Source organism: Drosophila kikkawai, chromosome 3R (assembly GCF_030179895.1).
Source record: "Drosophila kikkawai strain 14028-0561.14 chromosome 3R, DkikHiC1v2, whole genome shotgun sequence".
In the NCBI taxonomy this organism is placed as follows: Eukaryota; Metazoa; Arthropoda; class Insecta; order Diptera; family Drosophilidae; genus Drosophila; species Drosophila kikkawai.
In genome coordinates, this window is record NC_091731.1 from 24752734 (window position 1) to 24778532 (window position 25799).

At 41.9% G+C, this 25799-nt stretch overlaps 2 protein-coding genes across 4 annotated transcripts; both read left to right on the forward strand.

Moving 5' to 3' along the window:
- Positions 1-1017: 1017 nt before the first annotated feature.
- On the forward strand, positions 1018-19097 carry Osi24 (Protein). Of its 2 annotated transcripts, XM_041775722.2 has the most exons (9): positions 13434-14119; positions 14196-14335; positions 14394-14506; positions 14563-15010; positions 16623-17318; positions 17409-17522; positions 17578-17739; positions 17814-18264; positions 18446-19097. In XM_041775722.2, the coding sequence occupies exons 5-9, from the start codon at positions 16685-16687 to the stop codon at positions 18654-18656; spliced, it is 1572 nt and encodes a 523-aa protein (XP_041631656.1). In that variant the 5' UTR covers positions 13434-14119; positions 14196-14335; positions 14394-14506; positions 14563-15010; positions 16623-16684; the 3' UTR covers positions 18657-19097. The 2 variants fall into 2 exon arrangements, with proteins under 2 accessions (XP_041631654.1, XP_041631656.1); XM_041775720.2 differs by lacking the exons at positions 13434-14119; positions 14196-14335; positions 14394-14506; positions 14563-15010 and adding an exon at positions 1018-1476.
- A 1471-nt stretch (positions 19098-20568) lies between these two features.
- Osi2 (DUF1676 domain-containing protein Osi2) lies at positions 20569-24315 on the forward strand. 2 transcript variants are annotated; one of them, XM_017182274.3, is made up of 5 exons: positions 20569-20703; positions 22592-22946; positions 23135-23281; positions 23439-23578; positions 23681-24315. In XM_017182274.3, exons 2-5 carry the CDS (start codon positions 22594-22596, stop codon positions 24220-24222), a joined length of 1182 nt encoding a protein of 393 aa, XP_017037763.1. In that variant the 5' UTR covers positions 20569-20703; positions 22592-22593; the 3' UTR covers positions 24223-24315. The 2 variants fall into 2 exon arrangements, with proteins under 2 accessions (XP_017037763.1, XP_017037761.2); XM_017182272.3 differs by lacking the exon at positions 20569-20703 and having other exon boundaries at positions 22472-22946.
- Positions 24316-25799: the final 1484 nt, after the last annotated feature.

The following is a 25799-nucleotide window of genomic DNA, read 5'->3' on the forward strand; positions in this document are numbered from 1 at the left end:
TTTACACGAACACTTTAATTTATACATAGTAGTTTATTTTAAACAATATGAGATTTACTATGGTCCTCAAATGCAATTATTTTTATTATTTTGAAACTCCACTTAGTTTAGCAATTGGCCATATTTGTTAGTTTTAATGGAGCACAAATTATGTAGGTGACCATGGATTTTCAAAAACTTTAACTGACGCCTCTGGCGCGCAAAAACTTCAAACAAAAACTAAAGTAAAACAAATTAAATAAAGTTTTGTGGCAACTGTTGGCCAAGTTTTTGCAACAGAGTTCCCCGCAGCTTCCCACTTGGGGCAAACAAAATCGAAAGTCCGACTAAATCACCGACTGGCTGAGTGACTAAGTGACCGCTTTCCGTTAGTATTCGATTTCGTCCCATGACATGGCGTATATCCAGCGATTCATAATATTTATATACATATATATTCATATACGAAATGGCCAAGCAATTTCACGGGGACAGGGTTATTTTTATTACATTTTCTTTGCTGCCCGGAGAGCCACCGTTTTCATTAGCGACTAATTTTCCGATTGGCTAGAGAAAATTACACTGAAACGAGCTGTCAAGAGCTTGATTTTAATAAATAAAATTAAATTTAAAAAAATGTAAAAATGTATTTATTGTAATACAACGTTATTTTCTTAAGTTCAATGGCTCTTTTGTAGATTTAGCACTTAAGCCTTAGCATTAAAATATTATGTGAAATCTATACATTTCATCAGATGGTAAATATTATGGTTATTTTAATGTAATAATTAATAATTTATTTTTTTAAGTATTTGTCGTCTGGTTCACCAGCTGTTCGCCTTTGACTTCAGCCACAAGACTCGGCGCTTGTGGCTCTCTCTTAAGCCACGGCGCTCTTAAGCTTCGCTAGCTGCTCGGCCGGCTTACGTGCCGCTACGTAAGGCCTTACGGAAAGCGAAGCGATCAAACTGGTTGATCGCACCCGCCGAGAGCCGTTCGCTGGCTTTCGCCCGGCAGTCGAAATCATCGCGAGCTACGCGGCAGACGCAAGCGCACGAGAAAGCCGGGACAAGACAGTGGTTAAAGAGCGGTCTCTGGGGCCCCGTGATTAAGATAACTGCCAAAATATATGGGCAATCGGTGGCGTGTGCTGCACTATATTTAATCGGGATCGGGCATTGTGTGTGGCGTCCAGTGGACTTTGGTGCAGTTAGAGTGAAACGAGCGGCGGCAGTTGCATTGACAAAGGAAGTGAGCAAAGTGAGTGAACGGGTTTCGGCCAGCATTTTCACCTGGCCAAAACGGAGAGCCGTCTCTGCAGCGCGGCGGCAGTGAATGCAGTTCCCGATTTCGAAATACACAGAAACGAAACGAATCGAGGCGAAAGTCTCTGGCGAGGAAAGTTCTTCGGCGAATGCGAAAATCGAGTCGTGTGGAAATCAAATTGAATTAAGCTAAGAAGACACCAACACTCCCGAAGGAATTACGCAGGGGCAGGTAAATTGAGTTGTAATTGATGAGCCCCAGTGAGTGGCATCGTTAATCATCGCAGAGATGCTCAATACAGCTTCTTATTCACGAGCTTTAATTTGGACAATTAATGAGCAAGGGCCAGGCGGCCAGCGACAAGACAAAAAGAAACCGATTGTTAACATTTCACTGTCGACACTGTTGTTGCTGCTTAGGTCCATTCATTTCCCGTTCGTTCGCATTTCTATGTGGTATCTCGGTATCTTTGTGCCTCACACTGTGTGGGCCAACTTAGTGGTTGGCCACTGCCACAGCGCTGCTCCGTAATTAATTGTCGAGAGGTGTTACGTAAGCCAAACGAACAGCTGGCCTACCCCAACTGGCCAAAAGGGAATCGGCAGCGTCTTCCCAGCTCTCGGCCGGCAATCGAAGCGTCGCCAAATGTTTAACGATACTTTCTTTTTTCGGCTCACAGCGCGTAAAAATGCGTCGAAGAAAGCCCTCCTCGTCTCAGTCGATCAACTGCAAAATTATGAAAATGATACATGCGGAGGAGTGGAGTACACAGACAGAAATGATACCTTTTAAAGCGCTGTTTACAGTTGCCAAATGAAAGCAAGAAAAATCGGAAAAATCTACGATTTTCTTTCATTCCATACTGTGATTGTGTCTGCCAAGAATCCAGAGAAAGAAATGAATTCTGGAAATTAAGATATAAATTCTCTTAAATTCATAAATAATTCAGATTCTGTTTTTGAATCTCTTAACGAGTCCGATCCGCTCTTTTCCTGTGCAAATATCATTGCCTTTTATTGTGCTCTGCACACATATTAATTTCAAGTGAGCCGTGGAATTGTGGTTAGTGGTGCAGTTGAGATGCGTGTAGATCTGTGGGGAGTGGGGCCACATCCTTGTGAGTCATGTGTGTTTCCGAGTTGCTCTCCACTTCCCAGACTCGCACTTTCATTTTGCCAGCTTTTAAATCCCGTTGGCCACAGAGATGCTGAAGAAGCAACTTTCTTGTCGAGAGCACTCGCCCCATCATCCAGCCGACAGCTGCAGATGCAGGCCGCTCTTGGGGTTAGTTTCCATATGGTAGTGCTGTCGCCCCGACCGACATCCTCGCAAGTTGTTAGATGGTTTCACGGCCACTTGGGCCCCGAATTGATGTGTTTGTGAATTAAATGTCATTTGAGGAAATTTACTGAGGGCAGCGATTGCATCACTGCGACTGTGAGCGATTTTAATTTGGGTTTACGGCACCGACTTAATGACACGAATGCCAGCAGACTTTCTAAAGCCCAGCGAATCAGCTGGGCCAAAAGCAAACAGCTCAGGTGCTAGGCACGCATGTAAATCACTCAATTCAAGTGAGCGCAAGTCGGGGAGTGACAACAACGCCCCGTAAAACAATCAGCGCCTAATGGGCCGCTAACATTCCGGCCAAATTGGTGGCTAATTGGCGAAAACAACATTCCATTTGACGCAATCCGGAGAGATTCGATTGCACTGCCCGCCGTTCGAGGGTTCGGCAGAAACCGAAAGTCCTACGCGGGAATCGATTAAAGCCATTCCAATCCAAAAAGGTCGTGACCAAGCCAAGTTACTCACGTAGCAGCCATTATTCCGGGTGGAGTGAGAGCAGTTAAGTCGACATAACAGCTCGTTGAAGCCGCGAGAACGTGGCTGAATGTTTGACTTGAAGCTCTCTCACACATTAAAGTGCTTAGAACGGAAAATGTGCTTGCAATCAATATGGTTAGGAAGATTCTATGAGCTTTACGACATCGATGATGCTTGGTTGGGGTGTTTGGGGGAATGGTTGCTTTCACAGGCCCCAAACTGTCTGTACATTGACAGACTTGTCTTGAAAGTTTGGTAGTAAAGTTTGAAAGGTGTTTGACTTCTTAGACAGTCTTTGGCTTTGTAAACAGAATTTTGTGTGAATTTTTGAACATGAAATGTATACCTGACTCTAACACCTTTTAGTTTTCTTTTAAACAAACTAAAACAAAGCAGATAAGCAACGGTTCAAATGAAAATAATATTTACTTACCAATTCCTTTTGTCTGCACACTTACTTAAAGCCTTTTCTACTAACTTTTTCAACTATCTTGAACCCAGCCAGACTTTAAGCGGAAGCTGACCTTTGCTGCCATGATAATCCATTTATTAGGCAGCGGAGCAGGGTATCTGTGGGTCAGTGCACCTGTGTTCACGCCACTACAGATGCCCAAATGGCTCTCGGCCAACTTGTTCTTGGCCTCTTTGGTGCTGGAGTCGCAGTTAACAGTTATGTCACATACTTACTGTTACGATGCAGCCAGCATGGCGCGTTTACGAGCGTTTTCGACCGTTAGTGAACGCCGTTTGTCAACCAGCCTCACTCCCAAACTGGTTGGCATTGTCTAACTTTAGTACTTGGTGGCTTCGCAGGTCTTTCGGCGTGTCGCAAACGATGATGGCCAGCTTATTAGCCCCGTGACCCCCGGATCCCCAATGTGGAGCATGTGCGTCTGGGACATCGGCTTGCATTAGATCAAAGGGGCGTGGATGTCAGAACTCGGCAAACTTTTGTGACTTAATTGGTAAACTTCGTTTCGGATGGGCGCCGCTGCACGGCAAGCGGAGAATAGAAAATGGAAAACAGAAAAGACGGGCTGAGAGCGAGCTTGATAGGAGGCGGGGGGCAGAAATCTGATTAAATGCTGCTTTGGCGAAAAGTTTGCCTCAACTATATCAGAGCGGAATATTAGAGCATGAAGGTAGACCGAGCACAAACTATAACTAAGCGCAGTCGAGAACGGGTGTGCGGTGTGGTGCAAAGGGCTGTGATAGAGGTTCTAATTGTAATGTTGGAAACTAATTTGCATGACGCCATTGCCATGACCCCGAATAATTAATGCCGGGAGTGCGTAAAGCTTAAATCGCCTGATGAAATATTTAGACAGCCCCCCAGCAGCTGCACAAAGGAATGTTCCCCGAGCCGATGATAAATGAAGTTCCCTAATGGCTTGGCAACGATCTTTATGTTTCCATTAGAGGGTGGAGTTATTAGCTTACTGTCAGCTCAAATCCCCAGATGCATCTGAAGGCACAAACAAAGCGAGCTAAGCGGTTTTGTGGATCAAAACAACAGAAAACGCAGCCTGTCATGGGAAATTTTCCCATTTCCCCAGCACTTGAGTAAAAGCAGCCATCTTCAGTCAGTCAGTCAGTCAGACGTTGTGAGCTTGACTAGTTGCCTTCATTCAGTTTCTTATAAAGTTCTTTGAAGTGCGAGCTATTATTCAGAGTGAATAGGTATTTATGGGAGTCCATAAATTGTAATTATTTTTCTGAAAAACTTAATTACCAACGGAATATATCCCTGTGCAGGACAGCTAGTCTTGCTTTAATGTGCGCTTCCTTTTATATGGTGAGAGCGATGCCAGTGCATTTTCTTAATTACTTAATTTACTCTCCTGCTTTTCTTTGCCTTTAAAATTACCTGCGAGTGAAGGCTTCAATGCATTTTGATTGGCAGCAAAGGAGCTGAGTAATCTGGTGTTCCGTGATGGTTCCTGCGACCCCCGATTCTTCAGTACCGGATAATTACTTCGGAAAATTCTTAATAGCTGCCAACATGTGTTTTTCAATTAAGTTTACAGTCGACTGCAGTCGACTCATTAGGTTTGCTGGAGGCAAACAAGAATTTCTCCAATTCGCCTTCTGCAGTCCAATTGTTAAGAGCAATTTATGGCTTGCTGCTGCCAACAAACTCAGTTCTGTAATAGTTTTACCGCGGCATACCTCTCGTTCGTCTGTGGAAAAACGAAAGTGAAAATGCAACACGAAAATAACGTGATCTGGGCTGAAGTTGGGAGTCTTGAGGGTAGCGCCAACGCATCTGAAACGCCTGCGATGTGTAAACACAAACAAAACTGTGTACATTTTCACTTTTACCCGGCGGAGCTTTCCGCAGCCTCAAAGCGCTCAGCGGGCGTGGACGGAATATAACGTATACGTACTGTGTACAGCTTATGGCGTCCGGTGTAGGGGGAACGGTATAGCATATAGCGTGCGGCGTGTCACAAAACGAATGCGACGAATGGCGAAGGCAAATAAAAAGTTGGCGACGTGCTTTGTGTGCCGAAAAGAGGCTGTTTCAAAAGGGGAGATGGCAGCGGCATGGGGGCGGTTGTCGGGGGGTTTGCCGGGCACGAGCCCCTCAAATTGAGATACCCATCAAATGGGTAACAGCAAATCATTCGCCTTGCTCCGGCTGATTAGCAACGGGCCTGAAAGCAAACAACTTGGTTTTAAGTGCACTTTGAGAAATTATCCGAAATCAGATAGCTGACTTGAGTGTGCCAATTGTTTCGGTATTTTTTAACAAGAAAATGATATAGCCATGTTAATGGATCCAATAGGGGGAATACATCCAAATTGGTAGTTAGCTGAGGATATATTTAATCTATAAAAAATCGTAAAATAACTTACAACTTAAAAGTGGCAAGTGCAGTAGAAAGAAATTATCCTAAACTAATTTAGCAAATGTAAAAATAATTGTTATCATTTCAAAGGGAGAGTAATCATTATAATTTTTATCTGGTTGGCGCACATAAAACATGAAAACAACATGAAACATGTAATTGAACGTTATGAAGTTTATGTAAGCTGTAATTAACTCATTAGGCAAGTGTTACACACTTACCTTTAATGACTCTCTGTAATGGTCGCCTTAGTTGCAAGAATGTTTTCTTTCCTATACGAACGTTGGGAAAGAAAAGTTTTGTATTTTGACTTAGATTTTTAAAATCCCGTCATATCCCGCCATAGTAGGACCCACTATTCACCTTTTTTGACAACTACCTGTGAATGACAAAAAAGTGATTAATCTGAATGCACCCCTTCGTCGGCTTGAGAACTGATAAAAAGCTCGTAAGCCCAGAAATTGGTCTTTCCGTTTTAAGTCGTGCCTACGAGCAGTTGAAATCGCTCTTATCTCAATTTATAGTTTTTGCACGCTGCCAAAAAAATTGGACTTTAAAGTTCAAAGTCCAGGCATTCAAATCTGATCGCATCTCGCGATACGGAAAGTGCTCCGCTATTCAGTCAGCATTATTTTACCTTTCGGCTGCTGATTAAACCTGTACGGTAAATATTTTGTGCAAATTTTAGAAAACATAAATTCTAACCTTTGCCCCTCTAATAGCCACTGGATCAACCAATACCAACAATTCTCCTGATCGTGGCCGTAGCCAAATTCTTTTTGCCAACCTGTGTTGCAAACCCTTGTTTTTGGGCAGATCCGAAAAATCGACTTACGTAAGTCCTACCATAACCTGTCGCTTATACTCTTTTCACTGAGAAAAATTCTTTAGTTCCTCGCAACAACGTTCTTGCCATCGAAAAAGGAAAAGCCTGTAGGGATCCAGGAGAGAAAAGCAACAAAAGCAAAAATGTAGCAGAAAAACTGGCCACGTGGGATTGTTAAAAAAATTACAACGATACAAAAAACACCTTAAAATAATAAAATCCTTAATTACCTATATATAATAAAAAAAAAAAAAAAAAATTATAATAATGAGGCAAAACAGATTAAAATTTAAAACTAAATTCTAAAAAAACAAAAAAAAAAAAAAACAATAATTATGAAATACTAAAATTAATTAATTTAAATCCGCCATCACAACACGCCGATCAACCTTTCTCTAAGTGTACCTCTTATGGAGAACCCTAATCATATAATTTGAAAGCTTCTAAGCCCACAGCTTTTTAACCATCTCCTCTGGAGCAACATGAAGGCCTTCATCAAGCAACAAGAGTGGGTGAGTTTTTATTCGGCAACATATTAAAAAGTGGAAGTGATCGAGCAAACCAATGAACATGCAAATTAAACAACTAAAATTTTGTGCAAAGTGATAATCCAAATCAATTTAATTGTGACCGTTTAAGTCGTGAAAAAAAAAACATATATAAGATTTTAAATGCAGCCGTAAGCGCAGCTTTTGTTTTGATTATCCAGTTTCGTTGAGAGATAATGGAAGCTCGTGTACATTGGTTTGGCCGATAGCAAATATATATGATTGACTGTTCTCGTATAGTTTGAAATTAATTATGAATTAAATAAAACACGGCCTGTTGATGTGATTGTGAGAAAAAAAAAAAAAAGGTTCAAATAGAGTAAAAAGAAAAACAATGAAGATAAACGACATACACTGAAACAACAAAGATGTACAATTAATTCATACAATTTAAAACTTAGATCTTAATTTTTATTTTAATTAGTTAAAAGCCAACATGTAGAGATAAAAATATTATTTGAAAATTTAAAATTTAATTCTTAATTTTTATGATAATTAATTAAAAGCCAACATGTAGATATAACCATATTATTTGACAATTTAAAACTTAAATAAGACATATTAATTTGGAAATGATTAGAACCTATGAATAGAAACAGAATGCTTGAATTGTAATAATGGATGTTTAGAAAAAAATGAATTGAAAAAAAATAGGATGAAAATGAATATAACAAACATTTATAGTATGAAATTACGATGAATTTCTAAGTTTTATTTTAGACATGGGGGTATAAATTAAATAAAAGAAGGGACATTAACATTTGGGTTTCCCCAGTTAGGGAGAGACATGGTTGGGAGGGTTAAGAATACATGTGGCATCCACCATCAACGCCACCGCCTTACAGTTCGTTGAAGACCCTACACATACATTCATAGAATAAATTTGATTTTGATTCCACCTTTTTCGCCTATGAGTAGGCTTATTGTTTTGTTGAGGGACTCTTAAATTTAAAGTTCGTAGTGTCAAGTTTAGACGTCAGCAAGAACCTACCCCACCCGGAATGAGCTACCGTTTTATGGGTCCCGCCACCGCTGATCAGTCGAAAACTAACAATATGTTGTCGTATAACACAGACCATGCAACACGCTACAAATTTTTGGCGCCCAAAGTATGGGGCATGTAGACGAAAAAACACTCATCCATTTGGTGATGTTTTGGTTTACAAATCCCGCCATTAAGAGTTGTTGTAATTTTGGTTTTTATTTGAGGATTTGACCGACTCGTCTTAGCGTTTCAAGTTAACCCAAAGAAATAATAAACTGCAACAATAATTAATGAATCCAGCTCTTTTATTTCTGATAAGGCAAGCTTTTATTTAGTGGAGAGGACAAGATAGAGTCGCAGTTCGGATACGTTTTTTGGAATTCGAAGATTTAGGCATTTGAATCTTTTCGACCTTAACATCGGTGCACGATCGAAGGCCTATGTGTTACTCTTGCAAATAAATCACCTGGCTTTATTAAATTGATTGTTAGTACGATGTAATTCCATCAAAGAAAATTGTTAAGACGTATTTAACTGGAATTATGTAGCATATCAGCAAAGGTATGTGCATCCGTTAACATACATTTTTCAAATTTCAGGTAATCGATTAACATCAAATTCACTTTAAAATCAATAGCCCATTATATACAGATGTCTTCAAATGAATTGTTTGGAAGAAATAGGAAACCCTTCTTAATTTAGTTTTGCCCCAAAAATGTCTAAGAAAGTTTATACAATTTAAAATGGTTTTACAACATAGTTTTGGAAATCAACCCTCTAATGAAGAGGATAATATTTGTCTAGTTTGCAGTGAAGTAATGTCGGACACACAAACTTGTTCAATAACATTATGTAAACATATATACCACAAGTCTTGCATTGAAAACCGATTACTATCACATGCTGATTGCCCATCTTGTTTTGCTGTAGTGCACACGCAAGATTTAAAAGTAGTGATTGGAAATTGTTCTCCAAATGCAAAAGCACAAGCTCCAGAACCGGTAAGAGTTGTCACTCGATCAGTTACCAGAGATTTGAATAGGGGAAAAGCAGCAAGTTCCAATCCACCGACAAACTTAAGCATAGAAAATTTACCACCATTAGATACCAGTCATAGTACTAATAGAGCCGAACATCCTCCTAGAGGTGGCGCTCGAAATAACCCCCCGGGAAGACCTAGAAAAGGCAACAACCGCTCACACACACAAAGAAATATGAATCCAACGAGTCATAGTTTAGACTTTGGCCAATTAGAGATGTGGATACAACAAGCTGTAGCACGAGCATTACAGTCACCTAATCCACCAGTTTATCAAAACTTTCCTCAGCAACCTAGTCTGAATAGAGGTCAAGCTAGTGGAAATTGTCAAGTCAATGCAGAGCAATTGTCACAACATAATTCTCGGCAGGATAGTCATGAAGAGGATCACCGATCGTTTCAAAATACTGCTCATACTATTTCGGCAGCTAAGGTTGCTGATATCATGCAAAAGTGGGGTATTCATTTCGATGGATCTGCTTTAGGATTACCAGTAGAAGAATTTCTTTACCGAATTAAAACTCTTACTGCTCAGAATCTTAATAATAATTTTCAAGCAGTAAATCAAAACATTCATTCTTTGCTTGTTGGAAAAGCCAAAGATTGGTACTGGCGATACCACAAAGCCACAACAGAGAATAACTGGAACGATTTTTGCAAAGCTATACGGTTCCAGTATAAAGAAAGTAGGTCGAATAACGAGATACGAGAACAAATTCGTGCTCGAAAACAAAAGGTAGGCGAATCCTTTGAGTCCTATTACGAAGCTATTTGTAAATTAAGGGATCGGATGACTGTGAATCTAGATGAACGAGAAGAAGTGGAGATAGTGCAAGGAAACTTACTATCAGATATTAAAGATCGATTATTGTTTGAAGATGTATCTTCAATAGCACAACTTCGAAAGTTAGTTCAGAAAAGGGAAAACTTTATTAGGGAAATAGGAAAATCTCGAGTCATACCCTCTAAGGGCAGAGAACCAGCTTCTTATAAAGTTTATACAGTTGAAGAAACTCTGAGTGAGGAGGAAAATAATGTAGACGAATGCACCGGAGATATCGCTGCTATGCAAAAACCAATATCTCGAAACAGATGCTGGAATTGTGATAAGGAAGGGCATTTATGGGAAAATTGTCTTGGCGAAAGGCGCATCTTTTGTTACGGATGTGGTCTTCCAAATGTCTACAAACCACAATGTCAAAATTGTTTCCGTAAGTCGGAAAACCGCCAGAAAGGAGCATCTCAGCAGAACAACAAGGTGCTCCAGAACCAATAGTTCCCTTAAACACCAACATAAAAAACATTCTTCGTCGATCAGAAAGCATAGAAAAAATTCATCCGCCAACAATTCTTAAGAACCATTGCTTAGCTTATCACGAGCGTTTAAAAAACTATTTAGATGTAAAGAAAAGAATATTTGGTGAACAGAAAAGAATATCAAAAAGAAATACACGTAGAATGCGAAACTACTATAGGAATGTGAAATTAAGAAAAAAATTAGTCGTAGCTACCATAATTCACAATAACGATGATATGCGAAGTTACGCAAAAGTAAAATTATTGAAGTTTGAAGAACACGGATTACTAGATACAGGTGCCAACATTTCCTGTATAGGTTCCACATTAGCTAAAGAAAATTTTAGTCAGTATCCAGAATTTAAAAACATTAAATCTTACGTGAAAACGGCTGATGGAAAAGCTCACGATGTCGTAGGAATGCTAAACGTAAAAATGGCTTATAAAGATATGGAAAGGAATATGCAAATTTATATTATTCCTTCTATAAATCAAAGGCTTATTTTAGGCATAGACTTTTGGAGAATTTTTAAGCTAGCACCTGGAGTTATTAGCTCCCTAAGTACTGAGTCTAGCGAGTCAGAAAATTACCCTCTGTCAGAATTGGAATTAAACCAACTTGAGGCAGTAAAAAAATTATTTCCGGATTTTCAAAAGCAAGGTCTAGGTCGTACGTCGCTTATTCAACATGATATAGATATTGGGGAAGCTAAAGCTGTAAAACAACGATATTATCCCGTAAGCCCCGCGGTAGAAAAGTTAATGTTCGATGAAGTAGACCGTATGTTAAGTTTAGGAGTTATAGAACCCGCAGAAAGTGACTGGAGTTCACCCATGAGATTGGTTGTGAAGCCCAACAAAGTTCGACTCTGTCTGGACGCACGCAGATTAAACTGTGTCACTAAAAAGGATGCTTATCCTTTACAGAGTATTGAAGGAATTTTTGCTCGACTCCCAAAAGCGAATATAATATCCAAATTAGACCTAAAGGACGCTTATTGGCAAATCGCGTTAACACAGGAAGCTAAACCGTTAACTGCCTTTACCGTTCCTGGCAGACCACTATACCAGTTTACGGTTATGCCATTTGGTCTTTGCAATGCCCCGTCAACAATGTGTAGGCTAATGGATTCTCTTATTCCACCAGATTTACGCAATTGTGTTTTTGGTTATTTGGACGACATGTGTATAGTCTCCGAAAACTTTTCTGAGCATTTGGCCATCCTCGTTCGCATTGCGGAACAGTTCAGGAAAGCAAATTTAACTCTGAATATCGACAAAAGCAATTTCTGCGTAACTCGAATTAATTACTTAGGATATATTATTGGAAGCGGAGGTATATCAACCGATCCGTCGAAAATATCGTGTATCTTAAACTGGCCCAGTCCCAAAAACCTAAAGCAAGTTCGAGGTTTCTTAGGAGTCTGTGGATGGTATCGTAGATTTATACATAACTTTGCAGAGATCAGTTACCCTATAACTGAAACCTTGAAATCTAAAAAGACCTTCAAGTGGACTGAAGAGGCTCAACAAGCCATGGAGTCTTTGAAAAAACTTTTGACAACTGCACCGGTTTTGCAAAATCCCGACTTTAGTCAAAAATTTTTCTTACACTGCGATGCAAGCGATTATGGTGTAGGAGCAGTTCTCGTGCAATTATCGGAATCTATGGAAGAAAGGCCAATAGCTTATTTTTCTAAGAAACTCAGCAAAAGCCAACAAAATTATAGCGTTACCGAGCGAGAATGCTTAGCAGTAATATTGGCAGTAGAAAAATTTCGATGTTATTTAGAGATGCAGGAATTCGAAGTCATAACCGATCATTCTAGCCTGTTATGGCTAATGCGGCAACAAAATGTTTGTGGTCGTTTGGCAAGGTGGATTTTTCGTCTACAATCCTTTAAGTTCTCTATCTCGCACAGAAAGGGAAAAGATCATATAGTCCCTGACGCCCTTTCTCGCATTTGCGAAGGACATTTGGATGCAGTAACATCAGGCGGTCCGGAAATTGATTTAGATTCGATTGAATTTTTAAGCGATGAATATGTAAGTCTCAAAAACAAAGTTTTGGGAAAGGCAGATTCATTTCCAGACTTACAAGTCGTCGATAAGTTTGTATATATTCGAACAGAACATTCGACAGGAGATCATTTAAATGATGAAAATAACTGGCGATTATGGGTTCCGGAAAAGTTAAGACCCAACGTTATTAGTCAGGCCCATGATAATGTTTTGTCAGCTCATGGAGGAATGCATAAAACCATTGAAGCAGTACGCAGACATTTCTTTTGGCCAGGTCTCTCCAAGGATATTCGTGATTACATTCGTGAGTGCAGTACTTGTAAAGAAACCAAAGCACCCAATGCAATCCTAAGACCACCAATGGGTCAACAGAGTGTATCCGTTAGACCCTTTCAAAAATTATACATTGATATACTAGGTCCTTACCCTAGAAGTAAATCTGGTTATATCGGTCTTCTAATCGTGTTAGATCATTTTAGCAGATATCATTGGCTATGCCCCCTAAAACAATTTACTTCTAAAAAAATACAGGAATTTTTAGAGCACAGTATTTTCCATTGCTTTGGAGTTCCTGAGATAGTAGTTAGTGACAACGGAAGCCAATTTAAAGCTAAAGAGTTTGAGGTTTTTCTAACCAAGTTTGGTATACGACATGTGTTTACCGCACTTTATTCTCCCCAGAGTAATGCGGCTGAGCGTGTAAACAGATCTTTGCTATCTGCTGTCCGTGCTTACATCAAACAAGACCAAAGAGAATGGGATCAGTATCTGACTCATATATCCTGTGCTCTTCGATCTGCAATACATCAAGGTATTGGATGTTCACCATATAAGGCGTTATTTGGCCTTAATATGATTAAGCATGGTGCTGACTATCGTTTGCTGAAAGACTTAAACTTGCTAGAGGATTCTATTCCATTAGATCGCCCTGATAGTCTAACTTTGATTAGAAAGGATATACAGAGAAACAGCAAGTTAGCATATGAAAGAAATGTAGAACAGTATAACTTGAGATCAAAACCAGTGAATTACAAAGAGGGCCAAGAAGTCTTCAGAAGAAATTTTAGCCTTAGCAATTTCAGTCAAAACTATAACAAGAAGCTTGCTCCACAATTTACTAAATGTAGAATAAAACGTAAGCTAGGAAACTCGTTTTATCTATTGGAAACTCTTCAAGGACGAGAGATTGGAACCTTTCACGCAAAAGATATTCGCGTATAATTCCAGCTAATCTTCCTCCTGCGAGTCGTCAGAATTATCTGTGGTTGTAATGGTCGCCTTAGTTGCAAGAATGTTTTCTTTCCTATACGAACGTTGGGAAAGAAAAGTTTTGTATTTTGACTTAGATTTTTAAAATCCCGTCATATCCCGCCATAGTAGGACCCACTATTCACCTTTTTTGACAACTACCTGTGAATGACAAAAAAGTGATTAATCTGAATGCACCCCTTCGTCGGCTTGAGAACTGATAAAAAGCTCGTAAGCCCAGAAATTGGTCTTTCCGTTTTAAGTCGTGCCTACGAGCAGTTGAAATCGCTCTTATCTCAATTTATAGTTTTTGCACGCTGCCAAAAAAATTGGACTTTAAAGTTCAAAGTCCAGGCATTCAAATCTGATCGCATCTCGCGATACGGAAAGTGCTCCGCTATTCAGTCAGCATTATTTTACCTTTCGGCTGCTGATTAAACCTGTACGGTAAATATTTTGTGCAAATTTTAGAAAACATAAATTCTAACCTTTGCCCCTCTAATAGCCACTGGATCAACCAATACCAACAATTCTCCTGATCGTGGCCGTAGCCAAATTCTTTTTGCCAACCTGTGTTGCAAACCCTTGTTTTTGGGCAGATCCGAAAAATCGACTTACGTAAGTCCTACCATAACCTGTCGCTTATACTCTTTTCACTGAGAAAAATTCTTTAGTTCCTCGCAACAACGTTCTTGCCATCGAAAAAGGAAAAGCCTGTAGGGATCCAGGAGAGAAAAGCAACAAAAGCAAAAATGTAGCAGAAAAACTGGCCACGTGGGATTGTTAAAAAAATTACAACGATACAAAAAACACCTTAAAATAATAAAATCCTTAATTACCTATATATAATAAAAAAAAAAAAAAAAAAATTATAATAATGAGGCAAAACAGATTAAAATTTAAAACTAAATTCTAAAAAAACAAAAAAAAAAAAAAACAATAATTATGAAATACTAAAATTAATTAATTTAAATCCGCCATCACAACACGCCGATCAACCTTTCTCTAAGTGTACCTCTTATGGAGAACCCTAATCATATAATTTGAAAGCTTCTAAGCCCACAGCTTTTTAACCATCTCCTCTGGAGCAACATGAAGGCCTTCATCAAGCAACAAGAGTGGGTGAGTTTTTATTCGGCAACATATTAAAAAGTGGAAGTGATCGAGCAAACCAATGAACATGCAAATTAAACAACTAAAATTTTGTGCAAAGTGATAATCCAAATCAATTTAATTGTGACCGTTTAAGTCGTGAAAAAAAAAACATATATAAGATTTTAAATGCAGCCGTAAGCGCAGCTTTTGTTTTGATTATCCAGTTTCGTTGAGAGATAATGGAAGCTCGTGTACATTGGTTTGGCCGATAGCAAATATATATGATTGACTGTTCTCGTATAGTTTGAAATTAATTATGAATTAAATAAAACACGGCCTGTTGATGTGATTGTGAGAAAAAAAAAAAAAAGGTTCAAATAGAGTAAAAAGAAAAACAATGAAGATAAACGACATACACTGAAACAACAAAGATGTACAATTAATTCATACAATTTAAAACTTAGATCTTAATTTTTATTTTAATTAGTTAAAAGCCAACATGTAGAGATAAAAATATTATTTGAAAATTTAAAATTTAATTCTTAATTTTTATGATAATTAATTAAAAGCCAACATGTAGATATAACCATATTATTTGACAATTTAAAACTTAAATAAGACATATTAATTTGGAAATGATTAGAACCTATGAATAGAAACAGAATGCTTGAATTGTAATAATGGATGTTTAGAAAAAAATGAATTGAAAAAAAATAGGATGAAAATGAATATAACAAACATTTATAGTATGAAATTACGATGAATTTCTAAGTTTTATTTTAGACATGGGGGTATAAATTAAATAAAAGAAGGGACATTAACATTTGGGTTTCCCCAGTTAGGGAGAGACATGGTTGGGAGGGTTAAGAATACATGTGGCATCCACCATCAACGCCACCGCCTTACAGTTCGTTGAAGACCCTACACATACATTCATAGAATAAATTTGATTTTGATTCCACCTTTTTCGCCTATGAGTAGGCTTATTGTTTTGTTGAGGGACTCTTAAATTTAAAGTTCGTAGTGTCAAGTTTAGACGTCAGCAAGAACCTACCCCACCCGGAATGAGCTACCGTTTTATGGGTCCCGCCACCGCTGATCAGTCGAAAACTAACAATATGTTGTCGTATAACACAGACCATGCAACCCGCTACATCTCGAAACATATTTATGCCCTATGATTTTCAGCAGGCTAAATATAAAAATAAATAATATAAGCCACTTTAATGTGCACAATTTTAACACAGCATTATTAAATAAACGTAAAAATGTGTGGGTATTTGTGTGCTCTTTATTTTTTCGAAAATTTTTATATGGGTAAACAAGATTTATTTATTGTGTGAACTTACTTTGCATTATGCATGACTACACGATAAAAGTGAAAAACTGTCTTTTATTTGTACCCACACATTGATTATTCCCAGAATTTCTTCTGCACTCTTTTGCGACTGTATCTATACATACCTTTATCCCTGCAAGGACGCACGTAATGCGCTTATCAGGTTGCGAATTTTTTTCGGTGGCCAGTCACGTTCTGTAAAGTTATTTATTCGTGTGTCAACGGCGCTGAGTTTCGGGGAACGTTGGCCACGAGGAGAGAACCCCCCTTTCACTGACCCAATTATTCATTATGTTACAGCAAACTGAACTGAATCGAGGAGCGAACCTTGGCATGCAAGTGCAGTTGCCTGGAGGAGTATAATGAAAATGCGGAGCCAGGACATCGTCGGAGCGAAATTAAAAGCAAATAGCCACAGAAAGCGGCGATGCAGCACGCTGCTCTGTGGCATTATCCTGCTTTGTGAAGTGGGCGTGATGGCCTCGCAGGCCCCCTACAGTCAGCCCCTCACCACGATGGCGGGTCAGCCGCGAAACGACGACACTTTCCGTCCCATCCTACCCATCGACATCAGTCCGGAGTTCATATCGCGCAACGTCTTCACCAAGTCAGGGCAGTATCGGGTCTTTCAGCCAGCGGAAAGTGAGAGTGATCTCCGACTGACGGTGGCCATGCGGCGCAGGAACTTCAAGCATCCATCGGATGCACCCAGAAAGGAGCAGCCCAAAAGTACAACAACCGAGAGCCTCAACACCACTGCCTCGATCGAGGCCGAACTGAAGGGCCTGGAAGATCTTCTAGTGGACTATGTGGAGCAGTTCTTCAGTCAGGGCAAGTTCGAGCCCACTCCTGGTCTGGTCTTGGCCCTGCAGCAGAACCACTCGCACCCACAAACGGAGCAAGGAAAGCGCACTGCTCGCAGCATCTTGGAGGACACCAATGTCGAACTCAACGTTCCTAGGGCCTTCGAAAGCGCCAGGCTGCTGTTCTTCAGTGGTAAGTAAATGCCGTAAAATATTAGATTATTAATTTAAAACTCATAAAGTTCCTGAAAAAAATAATGATTCTATGCATTTTCTCCCGCAGGCCTGAAGAAGGTGATGTGGCCTATTTACATGGGCCTACAAGTCCTAAAGAGCGTACTCTTCGCCATGTTCCTGCCAACCATTATCAGCAGCGTCAGCAGGCTGATCGGAAAGGGTAAGGATGTGGCAGCTATTTGTGTTCCTGATTTACCTTAACTTCCGTGGTTTAGGCATCACATCCGGCTCAGCTGGCTCGGTGCCTTTGTTCATTCGCCCCATGGAACCGCCGCAGGAACTGGACTTCCGGGACAACAGCGTAAACTTCGATGACGACAGCAAGTTTTCCCTGGCCGACGAGGGCAAGACACCAGCTGGCTACGAATACAATGCAGGTGGGTCATTGCAAAGAAAGAGCAGCATATGCTTCGAAAATTTAAAATATATATTTATTTTCTTTATCCCGCAGAGGCATCCCAACAGCAGGCGCAATATGCTCAGGTCAATGGAAATGCGCTGAGTCAGGCCACCCTTTCCCGCTACGGAGGCCAGCAGATGATGCAGGATACGTATCTTAGCGCACTGCAAAGCATCGGTGCCGCCTCCTTTAAGAACTCGCAGAGCATGTCGGGCTCCCTGAGCGCCGGCGGTGGCGTCGGAGCTCCCGGTATGACCAAGAAGCCCACGCCGGCGGTGATGAACACGTTCCAGAGCTTCCAGAAGGTGCCTAGCTCATCGCTGCTGCTCTCCAACTACGATCCCTTCTACAGTCCGCTGCTCTCGCGGTTGGACTCCGTGTTCGCCCAGCTCAAGCTCGATCCGGAGAACGAGGCGTGTCGGGAGAAGCTGATCTGCCTGATGTACGCCAACCCCGCAAAGTATGCTCCGTACAGCAACCTGGTCTCCGCCCAACTGAGCAGGTGAGTTTCGCGACCAGCCTATAGGTATGCCAAGATTAATTGGATTTGAACTGGGGAGGTAATTCTTTCAGTGCCAAAGCTTATGGCAATACACTCTCACCTCGACCTCATTCGCTTTGTGCATGAACCCTGCTTTGTGCATCCAATTCTGACCACTCTAATCCATCCACTCTGCTTCCAGGGAGCTAAATGAGTTGCGCAAACCAACCTCCGACAACCCGGACATCCTGCGGTTCTTCAAGTACATGCGGGCGGCCAAGGACGGCCAGGACGGCGTCGACTGCGACCAGTCGTTCGCCAAGTGCAAGGAGCTGAAGGACTTTGAGAACCCGGCCATGCTGTCCACCTACAACGACATCAACAAGCTTGTCCAGGCCCGTAAGCTGGCGTAGACCAAGCGTCGGGATCTGGGCCTGGGCCGGAGCCGTCAAAAGGGACGTCAAAGGTGACGCCAAAGTTCGCTCGAGTCACGTCAAAAGTCCGTGAATAGTAATTATGCAAATCGCACTTTAGATAGCCTAGCCATATAGAAAAGTTCGTTAGACGCTCCACCGCGGCAGCTGTCGGCGCAGGGTGGGTGTGGGTTGTGGGGCGGTTTAGGGCGGGGCTTCATTAATATGCTGTAAATAGAAAAGTTTGTTTCGTAGTTTAATTAGCGCGAGCGCGAATAACTGTATGATGCTGTTATTTTTAGCCATTTAGATGAATTTCTTTAAGTATTTATTTCTAGCCTACGCCTCTATACATTAAATATCTATTTTTAAATATTTATTCTGTTATTGTTATGCGAGTAGTCAACGAGAGAGTTGTTCAACGTCCTGAATAATCAATAAAATTATGTTGTACCACAAGCTTTATTAGAGTTTTCCTTTCAAGGTTTTCGAATTGGCATTGCATTGATGCAGAAGTTCACCTGCAGGGGAATTGCTTCTTGCTCTTTCTCGGTGTGGAAAGAAGGAGGCAAAAGCTTGTTTGACAGGAGCTTAAGTCACTTTCAAGGATTCTCTGCAGATATTGCTAATGTATGGAAACATTCGAAACATAATTAAAGGTAAACACAAGAGTCTTTGCGACTGCTTAGAATACGAGCAGAATTAGCTAGTTTAACACTTTTGTATATTTAAATGTATAGGATTTTACCCCTACAAATTGTTTGGGTAATTTCAATTATGCTGAAATTTTCTAAAATAATAATTTACTACATTGTATTAACCAAATTAATTGCACTTACCTGTTTGATTATCCAAGAGAGCCTCTTTCAAACTATCAGGTCAATTAAAACGGCACCGTAGGCAGCTCAAAGGTTATGTTATTGTTTGTAATCTGGTTAATTAATAGTGTATAGCGTTGGCTTCGATAAATGGGTTATAGTGTTTGCTTTATATCCAATTTGGTCCGCCATCAACAACAGTAATTAACTTATAAAAAAAATCTTCATCAGACATTCAAATGTATTTTTTTAACGAACAACTGTCATTCAGATTAACTTTTCTGTCTATCTCTATTTGCACTCGCGGAATGCCATTTTCGTTTGTTAAAATTCGCGCTGGGCAAAGCCCTGAGGGGACCGTCCAAGTGGATGATTCAATTACGCCGCCCAACCAAACAGAAGCCTCGTGGTCCAACCCCTGACGGAAACAATCCGCGGCCTGAAGGCTTCTGTTTGTGGCGTGGTCAGCAGTTAGTGGATATGGGAAATCGTGCCAGCGAGGCAACGGGAAAAGCCACAGTAATGCCTGGCAGTTGTTTTGATTTTGGTGGCAAGCGGTTTGGGGAAATTCCCCAGTTTGCCCCACTGAAATTTGCAGAAAATGCAAACCCAGATGCATGCGTCTCCGCACGGTTTGTTCACATTTCGCCTCGACTTCAGGCTCGTGGGCGTCGCCAAAAACCAGTTCGCAGTAAAAGTAATAATGGTCTGTGAGGCAAGAGGCCACACATTACATAATCCTCTGCCGGGCTGTGACGTACGTTTTCCCGGAATGAGTCACTTCACTCCGTTGACTCTTTAAATCAAACTCGAATTAAAGCCAAGGCCCCGACGTGCGCCACCATAATTTTGGGATTTTCTCAAGGCGCACGACCGAACGCACAGCCGGACACACAGGTCGTTGTCTCTCACCCACGGAACGGGGGATCGATCGTATCCACAACCTACCGCAAGTGCGAGCGCGTTGAGATCTCTGCCTCTTAGCCATCATCGTTGTGGGCCAAGCCAGCGACGACAGCGTCTGGGCCATTGTCTCCATGTTGACTTTGCTCGAGCGCCGACTTCAGCGCTCCACGCTCGCCACTTCTCGCATTTCATATAAAATCTTAGCCGGCCAGCAGCCAGGGCACAGTCGCTTTCAAGCAGGCAGCAGCACAGTCGCTTGGGAAGAGCGGAAAGGATACACAAACCCAAAAACCACCTCAGGCCTTTATAGGAAACAGCAAAAGGTAAACAGCGGAAAATCGAAACAAAAAATAACACGGGCAAGTGAAGTGAAGTGAAATGAGCTGCGAAAAAATTGTGTAATAAGCAAATGAAATGGATGTGGGAAACGTCGATATTACCCATTTTAAACGAGCATACAGAAAGGCTTGAGTTCGATTCAATTTAAACGGATTTAAGAAAATTTAAATGCAATTTAAGTTAATTGAATAAGTATATCATCAAATTGCCCAGAGCAGTGCCTTACTAATTATTTGAACTGAACCGTATTAACTTCCTCTTCAAAAAATATTTAAATAAATTGTTCAAAGTAGTATAGCATTTAAAGCATTCAAACTTCGACAAGGACCATCTGATCCATTAAATAATTCCGCAAATAGTTTTGAATATTTTCATGGAATAGTCATAATTTATTTGAATGTTTTCCGCTAAATTTAATCCAAGCCAACGAGCGGTTCAAGGGTGTACATTTACGTATCTTCCCCTCTGGTAGAGCTAACATTTCCATATATCGCCACGATGTTTTGTAATATCGACCATCGCCCGTCCACATTTCATTGACCTTCAATGGCGAATGCAAATTGGAAAGCAAAACAAAAAGCCAAACAAACACGACACAGTGGCCAGCAAGTCGGTTTCGCTTGCGACATCCCGTCCAGCGACCATTGACTGCGCAAAATATTCGCCATGAATCATTAATTGATTCAGTGATCCATAAATCTTCAGCGACCATCCAGTCCCACTTTCAATATTCGGGTAAAGCATAAATTTCTGACCCTCATTGTCTGCTTTCGGGCGCGAGACTTTTAGTTGCCATAAAATTTCTACACTGCCGCCATAAAGCATTTCTCGCTGCATACACTTTGGCGCACGGAAAACTTTAAGAGGCGTCTTTTCCCTGGGCATTGAACTTCCAACAAGTTTGGTCTCTTCGAACTTGGCCCAAACCACAAGCGGATTGCCAAACAATCGCGCTGCTGATGAGTCCGAATCCGACTTTGGCCGAAATAGGAGCGAAACGAAAGTAAGAGGGACCTGGTCGAAGAGTCCCTCGAGCATAACGAACTGATTCGTGTGCGAATTCAGTGGCCGCTATATACATATAGCTATATACAGTGGTCACAGAAGAAATTTCAACACGAGGGATCCGCCTCGAGCAGAGCCACACTTTTAGTAATGCCTTTTGTTGCTTACAAAATACTATTAACGAATTCAAAATAGTTTTGAATAGTATCTGCCTTTGGTTAATGCCAAATAAGGCATTAGATCTCCCATTTACTGATCCAACTTTTGGTTGGCCAACCACTAACCGCGGCCCACAGTCCACGCAGAGTGGCATTAAGCACGCTTTATTGCACTTCTGGCTAAACCGGACTCCGGACCGACCTTTTTCAAGCACTTTAGGCTCGCTGTTTATGCGCCTCGGCACGGGATTCAATTACGCGCATTTGCCGCCCCATTGCCGCCCAAGGGTTAATGCCGGCAAACCGGTCCGGCCCGCCTGCATTTCACTTCACAAGCCAGCTTCTTTTGTGGCCTTTATCTGTACTTTTCGGCTGCAGAAAGCTCGCCCCGAGAAATTTGAAGAAACTTAAGTTAACAGTAAACAATGAGGAGCAAGCAGAGGCAGGCAGCGGCTCCGGCTGGCCAGAAAGCGAGAGTTATTATTACGTGTGAGCGGCTAATTGACTGCGCGCCATCTGCAAAGTGTGTCAGTGGTGAGCGGAGAGCCAATCCGTTAAGCCGTTAAGCCAATGAGCAGTTGCCAAAAGTCGTTTATAAATACGCAGTCAGACATCGCGTGTCGGAGCCGAAGGGGCTGGAACAATCGGGTGATTGGGAGAAAACCATCAGACTTGTTTTTTAAGCCATTTCTTCTTCTCCCGCTTGCAGCCATGGCAATAAGAGCGCTCGTCCTCCTAGCCATTCTCGGCCTGGTCGCCGGTGAAGGTCTCCGGCTGCCCGACCAGCAGTCCTCCAGTCACGTCCAGCAGGTGTATGCGCCGCAGCCGCAGATCCAGCAGATACCACAGCAGCCCCAGCAGATCCCACAGCAACAGCCACTGCAGCCCGGAGCTGGCGAGGAGCGCGGCCGGTCCTCTCTCCTGAGCATCTTCGGTTTGGGCAACGATAACGATCCCTACTTGTCGAAGACCAACGGAAACTGTCTGGGCGGTGACCTCTCCGAGTGCTTCAAGACCCAGGCCCTGAACACCTTCGACGAGATCTTCTACAAGGATCAGTACAGGTAAGCACAAGGAATTCTAAATCAGTACTCGAGTAATTTAGAAAAGGATAAAACACAATTCTGTGACAAGTAAATTAAAAAAGATAAAACACTCCAAATGGTCACATTATTTATAGAATCCCATTGTTCCGCATCATTAATATTCCACTTAAGCAAAGTATTAATAAAGCCCTCCCCTTATTACTCAGGCTCTCTGACTTTGCACGCGTGGTCCGGCTGCCGGAGACCCAGCAGCGCTCCCTGCTCCAGGAACCCTTCGAGTACTCCGAGGAGCCGCGCGGCGATGACGACGACTGGAATCAGCTGGTGAAATATGCCCTGCGCAGGGCCGAACGGTAAGTAAGCTGTCACAATTAGCCAAATGACTGCGGCTCGTGCCGGATGCAAATTAATTTGGGTCCGCGAAGTTGGCCGAGCTTATGCATAAAATATGAGATTTTTATGAAAATGTAAATGCTCATTCTTTGACACGTTTTCCGCTCTTCCTTGCAGCTTCATCAAGTCCACGGCTCTGGAGCTGGAGTGGCCCGAGGAGCTGACTGAGGCCGGTCGTTACGAAGCCCGTTTCATCGGAAATGACATTGACGGTGAACTGGACCTCATTGACGACGGCCAGCGTGCTGGACATTTCTGTAAGTCCCTTAAAACAATATTGATTTGTTCTAGAAAAACAAAACAGTGTTCCCTGAAATATTTTCTCAAACTCGATTACTAATTCCCATTTCTCCTTGCAGCCCGCAAGAAGCTAAAGAAGATGATCATTCCCCTGCTGTTGGTGCTGAAGATCTTCAAGCTGAAGCTGCTGCTCTTCCTGCCCTTCATCCTGGGCATCGCTGGTCTGAAGAAGATCCTGGGCTTGGCCGCCATTATCCTGCCCGGTCTGTTCGCCTACTTCAAGCTCTGCCGTCCACCAGGCGGCGTGGGAGGAGCCTTTGGCGGCGGACTGTCTGGCCTCTTCGGCAGCAAGAACACCTTCCCCGAGTACAATCCCCAGGGAGTGGGTGCGGCCACCTACTACCACCATCACGAGCACTTCGAGGGCGGCCACGGTGGCGCCCCGGGTCCCTACTACCGCCAGGAGCCCAGCTTCGCCAAGCCCTACACCGATTACTATAGCAAGAGCTACCAGGGCCAGCAGGTGCAGCAGCAGCAGGTGGCCGGCAACTCCGTGAGCTTCGGGGATCCACAGGAGGCGGCCTACAACGGCTACTACGGACGCAACTCCGGCAAGGACATCGCCGCCGAGCCCCAGCAGCAGGCGCCTCAGAAGAGTTAACTTCGGCGGGCCGCCACCGCGTTGTTATTTATTTGGCCCCTCGGCCTTGTTTCATTCCTATAAGAATATTTATTCCGCTACTTGTAAATAAAAATCCAGATAAAAAATGAAAGGCAATTACATTTTTACTGGGGAAGGAAGGAAGCTGGTGCTTGCCGCCGGGCGAGGTGGCAGCGCAATTTCCAATTAATGGCAACAATTTCACTTTGAATCGTTTTTCCAAATTCTGCACTTGCTCTGCTTTTACTCGCACTGAAGCTCCTACAAATAAAATGCAGCTTTTAATTAAGGCAATGAAATGCCAAGGCGAGAAACTGAGGAAAAGTGGACTGACATGTTTTTTTGGTTTCTGCTTTTTCCAGGCGAGGGTTGCCGGAGCGCTCAGGAAAATTGGTAATCAATCAAAGTGAGAATAATTAAATTGAGCACCTTAGTGCCATAGTTACTTGCAAAGAAATTGATTGAATAGAATCTAGAGTTATTAAAAAATTTATCTTTGATATAGTTTCTTACAAAGGAATTGATTGAATCTTGAGTTATAAAAGAATTTAAATTAAATTTGATGGCAAGGAGAATGAGCATTGAGAAAGGAGGAAGGCCTTGAACAAATATTAAAACGTGCTTTTAGCTGAAATGACTTCTTAATAATGGCAAAGCTGTGCTGCAAAGAATAAACTAAAGAATAGGTGATATTGTGAGAATATATTGACATTAATGACACTCAAAAAAGCTGTGGTTGCTTAACAATCAAATTACTACTCTTCACTTGGGTAATTAAATAAATGCTGGGGGAAAAAATATAAAATAAATTCTTTTAATACAAAAATTATATATAAAACCATTCAAAATTTACCTCACAAGTCTTCTAAAACTAATAGAACTTCCTCCGATTTGCCTAGCCAACTTCAAAGTCAATGCCAGCGCCAAAACAGTGATATTGGTAGCTGGGGAGTTGGGGAGCTGAGTAGCCTGCGTCTGGTGTTGTCAACGCCGTCGGAGGAGTCGACTAGCCTGGACCACATTTTCCAAAAGAAAGCGCTCCGGCCGCCACTGCTGGGCTGCCAGGCGGCTTGCTTCAGATTGAGAAATTGTTATGACTCTGACGGGAGACCAGTTAGGCAGTCAAGAAGCTGCACAAGGAAAAACAAATGCAATATTAATATGTAATTTAAACATAGTCTGCATATAGTTTAAAATACATTCGAAGCGATAGTTTCTCTCAGTGCAGTAGCTGCCTCAAGTGGCCTGGACGGACACAATTTGATTTTGGTGTGGCTTGATTTGGGAGCTGCGATCGGAGGAGCAGGAGACTTACGGACAGATCGGCTAGCGGTTTCTGCGACCACATGAGCACACGGCACTTTCGTGGCCTCGCTTGGCGTCCCACTTTTGCTACTCACTGTCCAGCCAGCAAGCCGGCTAGCCTACTTCCAGTTCCGTGGAAATTCGAACAGCTTTTTGCGGCTGGCCGCCAATTTTCGGCGCGAGCAATAACTTTTGGTCTTGTCGTGGGGAAATTGATTGAATTTCCTTGGTAAATGGCCAGTGGGCCACTGCGCAACCTGTTGGGCCGTCAC